The 8,021-nt window shown below is 50.3% G+C and overlaps 1 protein-coding gene across 1 annotated transcript in view; it reads right to left on the bottom strand.

Annotated features, from left to right (window-relative positions):
- The window catches only part of LOC106810118 (cell division cycle and apoptosis regulator protein 1-like), a gene marked incomplete in the record, with an annotated part of 14,406 nt that overhangs the window by 5,951 nt on the left and 434 nt on the right, over window positions 1-8,021 (bottom strand). The window contains 9 exon segments of the mRNA XM_014813392.1: window positions 653-736; window positions 1,083-1,247; window positions 1,697-1,861; window positions 2,299-2,484; window positions 3,073-3,132; window positions 4,301-4,514; window positions 6,779-6,902; window positions 7,457-7,613; window positions 8,005-8,021. Coding sequence (XP_014668878.1) covers window positions 653-736; window positions 1,083-1,247; window positions 1,697-1,861; window positions 2,299-2,484; window positions 3,073-3,132; window positions 4,301-4,514; window positions 6,779-6,902; window positions 7,457-7,610 — 1,152 coding nt within the window.

Below are 8,021 nucleotides of genomic sequence, written 5' to 3'. Positions count from 1 at the left end.
ATTTATTTTAATAATTTATTAACATTAGTGAAAAAGTGGGGGAAAAGAGTTTCCTTAACATGCAATCACATCAAAACTTCAAGGTATTCAAGAATTCATATTGCAAGCAAAATCCATCCAAATTATTCCCGAATCCCCACAATCTTCCGTGTCTGGAGGCAGACCATGTTGCCATCCATGGGAAGGTAAGTGCAACTATTTACTTATTTTTTTTCCGCAGATCACTCACCTCTGTTTTCGTCCTCTTCCTCCTGAAGAATAAAACAAAACGAAAATAAGCAAACACAGACGATAACTACGAACTGAAAATGTCTCTTCACAGTTTTTATTCGAAAAGCACTGTGATAAATCTATTTCCTCGAGGTCACAAGAGTCATAAATGCTCTAGCGATACAGTACAGTGGTGAGGGCTATGATGAATAGTTTTATTTACAAATACTTGAAACAAACCACAAGTTGAATTACCCTTTACGTCTATTAAGTATTACATATTTTTGGGGCTATCCTTTAATTTTGTTCCACAACCAAGCAAGGGAAGAGCTGCCTGGTAAGCTCTGGTACTATAACCAAAATAAAACTTTGGCCTGTGCTTGGAAGTCAAACCAGATGTGTGAATTAAAGTGAGAAGCTAGATGTAAGAAATGTCACTAACATCGTCATCATCGTCTTTATCATCGTCTTTATCCTTATCCTCCTCCTTATCGTCTTTATCCTTATCATCTTTTCGTTTTTCCTCCTGCAAGACGTGCGCATTTCGGAATGAAAAAAATACTTAAACACGTAAACATGTTAACTGTCTCGACATATTCCATCATTAAGCTTAGAGGTTAATACAAAATCGAAAAAGTGACAATCCAAAAATAGATTGGAATTAGAATACATGTTACAGTCGACTCTGTGACATTGTTTACATGCATTGTTACCCAACAGTAAATATGAAATCCAGTTTTATCTATTTGATAAAATCTTTCCTTTGTATACACACTGAAAGTTTGAAAATAAAACCACTATGAAAAAAACTACACCTCTATTCTCCAACAAACCCATCCAGACTGTTCACAATAAGATGAAACATGCCAAACCTTGTCTTTCTTTTCGTCGTCATCTTTCTTATCGTCCTTCTTGTCTTTTTTCCTCTTGTCTCTATCCTCTTCTTCCTTCTCCGGTAGGCCCATCAGCAACTTATAAATCTTGAAGCCGAAATCTCGAACAAGCATCTCATTGAACATTTCAGCAAACAGTGACACCTGTAGGCGCACACGAAAAATAAAACTGAGACGACGAATCTTAGGCAGTATTTAAAACTAGCACCGACTATGAAATTGTCACGTTGTCTTGCTCATGAATTGTGCAATGACTGAAGTAGATAATGCCTTGTTGCCAACCTTGTATACACGCACCCACATGCAACACAAGATCGGCACAACCAGCTCGACCTCGTGGGGGTATCTGAATTTATGGGTTGATTTCCCCAGACATGTAAAGAATAAAATTACACAGATTTCTAATCCAGCAATAACCACCTATCTTCCACCCCCTCCCCACCCAACCACCGTAACTGCCTCTGTAAATTACTCATTAATTTTAATTCACTTAATAATACTTTTAATTTAAGAGTTAGACGGGGAGGATTTTTTGGGATAGGGGGAAATCCGGTACGAAATCGTCGACCGTGTCGCCGTGAGAACGCGTTTACCTCGAACGAGTGTTCTTTGTTGTCCTCCTGGCGGTAATCCAGCAGAACACTGAGAGACATCACCGTACAGTCAAACTTGCCTCCCTTGGCCGTGCGCGACGGATGCACCATGATGACCGGGTTCTCTGGCAACTCAACCTCCACCTTCTTCTCCTCCTCCTCCTTCTACGCGAGAAAAACACAAGATACGTTAGAGAGATAATAGTCCACCTTCTTCTCCTCCTCCTTCTACAGGAGAAAAACACAGATACACTAGAGACATGATAGTCCACCTTCTTCTTCTCCTCCTTCTATGGGAGAAAAACTGTCAGTCGTAGAGTTCAATAACTCTACGTGAACACAAAGTCCTGCACATAGAGTCGGCTACCCCTCAGCATGGTATTATAACACTCTGCCGGGATAAATGTCTCTTTACATAGTCTGGTACTGCAGCAAGGGTATGATAATACTCTGCAGAGATGCAAGTCTCTGTATGGCAACAGTCTGTGAGGGGTACATACACATCTCCATATAGCTGGGCATAACGAAAAAATCGGAGCGTGGATAAATAAAAAATCCACATTAACCGAAGATAACATTTCTCACGAGTCGCGAGACCGCACCTCCTCTTTGGCCTCCTCCTCCATCTTCTCCTCCTCTTCCTCGACCTTCTCCCCGTTTGCCTTCGCGTCGCTCTCCTCCTCCTCCTGCTCGGCACGCGCGGCCTTCGTTAGACGGGCAACGAGCTGCGACTTCAAGCCCTTGCTGCTGAGGTTGCGCAGGTCCAGCTCTCTGCGAAGCTCAGAAACCTGCAACCACGCGGAAATGGGTCCAGTCTCAGTAACTACATGTCTCACATCTACACGTAATAACTGAATCGGTGATCTACAATAACTGGATAGCGAATTGACCACTGCAATGCAAACAGATGAGGTCACTTTGCCACCATATTGGTCGACCCAGAAGTGGATTTAAGTGTTTAAATATAACAAACAATGTCAAACTTCTTCAGTGCCAACTGTTGCTGGCAATTTGACTTAGTAAAGACTAATATGTCAGCCAAGTGACACCACACAATACCGACTATGCGCTATCCTGTTATTACACATAGATCAGTAATTGGCCTCCTAGTAGTTACTCCCACCACACACCACAATGGTGTCGCCACCTAGCGGCCTCAACCACCACCACAAGCCACGTATTGATCGCCCTCCGATGGCCCGACCGGCAACACAACCCACTGTAACATATATATATATATAATAATATAAACCTTCTGTTAATATCGAGTGAAAAATGGCCCCTTGCACCGCGAAGGAAACCTCGACTTGGATTGCCCTGGACGTGCGTACGCCCCCCCCCCCAGCACGCGCTGGCTGCGAGGTAAAAGCACGTACCTTCAGAAGCTTGGGATCGACATCTGACCAGTGTGCTGGATCGACGCACTGCACCTCCCCCTGAAATTGTCATAACAACGGCTATGAGCGAGTCTCACGTGGCGCCAGACGCGCAAACACCCAGTGGCGTGTGAAGCTCTCTATGCAGCACCTCTAACGTGCGCGGGGGGGGGAGAGCGGAGAGAAGGGGAGGAAACGTCACACGTTAGCGACGATAATCGCGCAACAGTTGCCACGGTAACGGATCTACTCTGACGTACGGTCTCCGCTATTCGGATTACAAGGTGCGCGCGTCTTTCTCGTTCTATCTCTCCGGGGAGTTTTTTGTCTCTCGCCAGACCGACACAGGCTTTTTTCGGCACCAGACCAACAAGTGGAAAGGTTTTTCTTCGAGGGAAAACCTTCTCTCGGCAACTTACGCGAGTGCAAGAGCCGGTCGAATCTGAAAACAAGAAAGTGTTGTCTCGCCCCGCCCCCGGGCCGTCCCACGCGGCACTACCATAAACCAATCACCTCCCTCGTCACCACCAAGGTAACCTCTTCTGCCCCTCACCCCACCGATTTACCATCTAGATTATATCGTGGGAAAAGGAGAAGTGATAGTGGTCAGCCCTAATGTATCCCGTATTTATACCCAACGTCGATGTGGGGAAACCGCGACGACCCTCCCGCACCAACGCATCGAGGGAACAGGGCGAGAGATGGGGAGAGGGGGAGAGGAGATGTTGTGGATTGGTCGCGCCTTGGGGGGAGGGGGGGGGGACCTCCCCTCCCAAGCCTCTACCCGCGTAGGGTTACCTGTACTTTCTGAAACAAAAAACGAACGGAATCACGATGCGGTTTTTTGATTCTCGTCCAACTAACTATTCCACGGGCTCACGAGTCCGACGAGACGGCGGGCGGGGTGGCGGTGAGAGGTCACGTGGGTGACGGGACACAGAACCAAACACGGACGCATCTCCGCGGAGCTTACGCATCAGCGGCGCCCTCTCCCTCTGCTGCTATTGCTCGCTAGGGGGCGCACCCCGAAGCTCCGGGGGAATGTGCCCAATCTAGAACGTGCGTGCAAAACAATCGGCGCTGTGTCGTCCATTGGCGTCTCCCGTGCGCGCGTAACCCCGTCTGCCCGACGGCGGTGTCACGGTGGGGGGAGCAGGGGTCTCTGGGGGGTCGCGGGGGGAGGGGGCGGTCACCGGAGATGGGCGGACAAGTGGTAAAGTGGTAGTGCCTGTGAAGCAGTGACATCCTTGTCGTCGTCGTCGCCGCCGCCGCCGCTCTGGCGCCGCTTGTAGGCGGAGCACGTGTTGATCCACTCGAGGCGCGACGGCATACAACTCCAAACATCTGGCAAGAAAATGACGACTGTTTCAACACGTGCGGGCACAACGCGCCCTTTGTGCGTCTCCTCCGGCCGGTGGTACTTCACCTCCATCAGGCGGTACCTGCATGTGCAAAAACGACGACGATGTCGACCAGGTATCCAACAAAAATGACAGAGCAGAGAACGGCTTGGGTGGGTGGGTGGGAGGCGCATGGGAAGCAGGGAAGTAAGGGATAAAAGTAAGGTTTGGCGGGAGAAAATGATAGAGAAAAAGAGAGTAAGAATTGAGAGAAAGAGAGAGGAAGGAAGGGGGTGGGAGGGAGATAAAGAGGGAGGGAGGAGAGAGAGAGAGAGCGCGAGAGAGAGAAAGAGAGCGAACGCAAAAGACGAAAGAGTGAGACACTAACACAGAGACTAAGAGAGAGAGAGAGTGCATGCAAGAACAAAGGAAGACGGAGGATCGAAGATTTACAAACCATTTAGGGGGCAGCTGAGTAGACCAAAGGAACACATCACTACTGTTGATTACAACAGAACACTGAAGGGATACGACAAAACAACTGCCCTGCACCCACCCTCCCACACTTTGTACTACCCTGCCTCCCACAAGCAACTCGAACAAGTGCCAGTTGCACACAGAACAAACTAGTTCTTACTAAGCTGTACGTAGTGTAGTTGCACACAGAAACTAGTTCTCACTAAGCTGTAAGTAAGTGTAATGCACACTCGCCAACAGTTCCACGTGCAAGCCTAACACACCTGCAGACGCGGCCACAGTAACATCATGCGCCGACGTCGACGAATCGTTATCGGCAAAAAAATCCGATAACTTACGATGCCCCGTGCACGGCGCTCAACTACCACTACGTCTACATGAGGACCCCGCAGAAGAAGAAAGGTGAAGAAGAAAGAGGTGAGAAGCGAAATGCCGATCACCAGATGGCGCTGCCGACAACCACCCCGGCGTGTTGCCGACGCCAGACAAGTCACGTGCGACCGACCGTGACAGCGCTGGCATACGGCACGCACTTGCCGCGAGTTTCGCTCTAAATAATCACGCCAAATAATTATGATAAAAAAGGGTAACGACGTGCACCCCCCCTACCCCCCCGTGGTCCAGATCATTCTATCTGTCTCGTGCGGCTGACAAGCAAATGCTCGACCGATCTTCAAGCGACTTGGGTACGAAGCAGTTTTGCGAGACGGCATGGAGGCGTCGAAACTCAGATATCGTTTCCCCATGTGTGTGTGCGTACATGTACACACAGGCACGCAAGCAAGTGCACACACACGCACACGCATACACACACATACACGCCCACACACACGCACGTGTACGCATACACACACATACACGCCCACACACACAATGTGTGTATGTACGTACAAATGCGAAAATATGCGTTCGGAAACCGTGAGCTCTTATCATCTTTTCAACATAACAATCACACCAGGGATGACGGCCGCAGCATGGATCGATGACTGATCATGTGAAGGTGCATCAGCAGTAGGTGCAGGAGGAGGAGAAGGGAGAGAAGCAAGAGATGTGAAAGGAGAAACAGGAAGGGAAGGGCTAGGAAAGGAAGACACCACGTCAACCACACAGACACGGACAGACGCACAGCTGGATCAGGCAGAGTAATGGAACGGGGCGGTGTTTACTTTCAGGGTGCGCTCGCTCGCAGCCTTCCCTCGCAGCCTCAGAGCTGACATTACAACGAGAATACGACAACAGTGACATCTGGGACGAACTACGCGTCTGCCGACAGGCAACGACAACGACGATAACAACACCACACTTACATGTGCTGAAAACAAAAGGCTCAACTAGTCTACGTGATGACGTGACAGGCACACAGTGATCACAGCTCTCTAACTACTTGTTCACGTGTGAGTGTTATTCAGGAGAGATGGAACAAGATAGTCTGCATTAGGTGCCCACAGAGTAGAATCACTGGCTTGTATCGTGCCTACGCGTGCCCTTTGCAAGCCCCCATAGTTTCTTGGCCAAATAAGGATGCGCAATTATAAAAAAAACGTGGTGTCAAGTTTAAAAAGTAGCCAAAACACGCATGCGCGCACGCGGCTACGCTAACGGTGACGTCACCACCCACAGGCGTCCCCTGCAGGCAAAATTTGCGCGTCGTTAAGCGCATCGAGCACGGCGTCTCGCATCAGTTTGGCGTGGTTTTTTTTCGTGCACGCTCACCCCCGCCACGACGATCGCACGTCAGATGCACAACACAGCCAGTAATTCTCCTCGCCCCAGACCTGACCATCAACCCCACCCACCCCTTCCACCACGACCCCACCTTCCCCCACCCGCCCGCGCAACCTGGCTGAAACGAGCGTGTAGGAGGCGCCCCCTACGGCTCTACAACCTACCACTGTGAGCATAGACTGAGGTCGATCCCCGTGAGACATCGGCAGGTCCTGACGGCCGTGTTGATGAGAGTCTGTGGGTTCGCTTCCGGGTTTGGTCCGTCGAGCTCCGGCGACCACGCACCACCTGCAACAGTGTGAGGCGATCCCTGTGTACAAGGGTCGCTAGAGGGAATCGCCACGAGCATCCTTCACGGACGCGTGTCCATTCTATAGAGGTTGTATATATCGGCGTGAGACTACCACTAGAGGGGAATGTCAAGTTTCTTATGTCCTTTCTAATGACTTTAGATTGGTGTCCATTCTATACAGATGGTTTTACTGTGTGACTGCCACTCATGATCATGAGAAGCATTTCCTTCATAGATATATGTCTGTTCCACAAAGGTGACCGCTAACAGTTTGACTGCCGTTGAAAAGTTTTAAGGTTCCGACCCGAGTGCAGTTTCACTCTGTATCAACACACACATCGACAAAATAATCGACATGGTAGCGCGATCGAAATGCGATTGCGTGCACACGGCTATCTGCGTGTTGCCGACAGAATCCAGTAGCCATTCCTTCGACATTCGACGTTAGTCTTGTCTACCACTCACCGATGGGCATGGCCTGCGTGCGGCCGCGCAGCCCCACGAGGAAGCTAGAAGCTGTGAATCGCGCGATCGTTAATCGTTAGCTCACCGATGGGCATGGCCTCCGTGCGGCCGCGCAGCCCCACGAGGAAGCTGATTAGGCGCGTCGGATGAATAAAGTCCTCGCGCACTTCGGCCGCGTCCTCCGCCAGGCCGCAGCACTTGTGGTACAGCTCTTCGAGCGAGCTCACGGCCAGCAGCATCACCTGTAAACGCCGGGTGGGGCGAGGACGAGAGCAGTGAGTTATCTGATTCGCAGCTCATCTCATCGTCACAGTCTCCACCTCGTTGCGATATGACCGGCTGAACGTGTCTGGCACCCGATGACTTATCCTTTGTGACAATTATTCGCGCACGCCTCACTTTGGCGGAGGAGACGTGGTTGGAATCGGACGGTTCAAACACGGACACACGCATGCACGCAGGCACACACGCGCACACACACGCACACGCACACACGCACACGGACACACACGCGCACCACAGACGCACACACACCTCCACCCCACACACACACAAACACACACCTCGCCCCCCACACACAGATACACCCATGCACACAGGCACACACACACACCTCCCCCCCTGGCACCTCACCTTGGCGGAGTAGACGT

This window comes from Priapulus caudatus, unplaced genomic scaffold, assembly GCF_000485595.1.
Source record: "Priapulus caudatus unplaced genomic scaffold, Priapulus_caudatus-5.0.1 Scaffold411, whole genome shotgun sequence".
Taxonomy (NCBI): Eukaryota; Metazoa; Priapulida; class Priapulimorpha; order Priapulimorphida; family Priapulidae; genus Priapulus; species Priapulus caudatus.
Note: the sequence above shows the minus strand (reverse complement) of the source record. Positions and strands in the feature narration are given on the sequence as shown.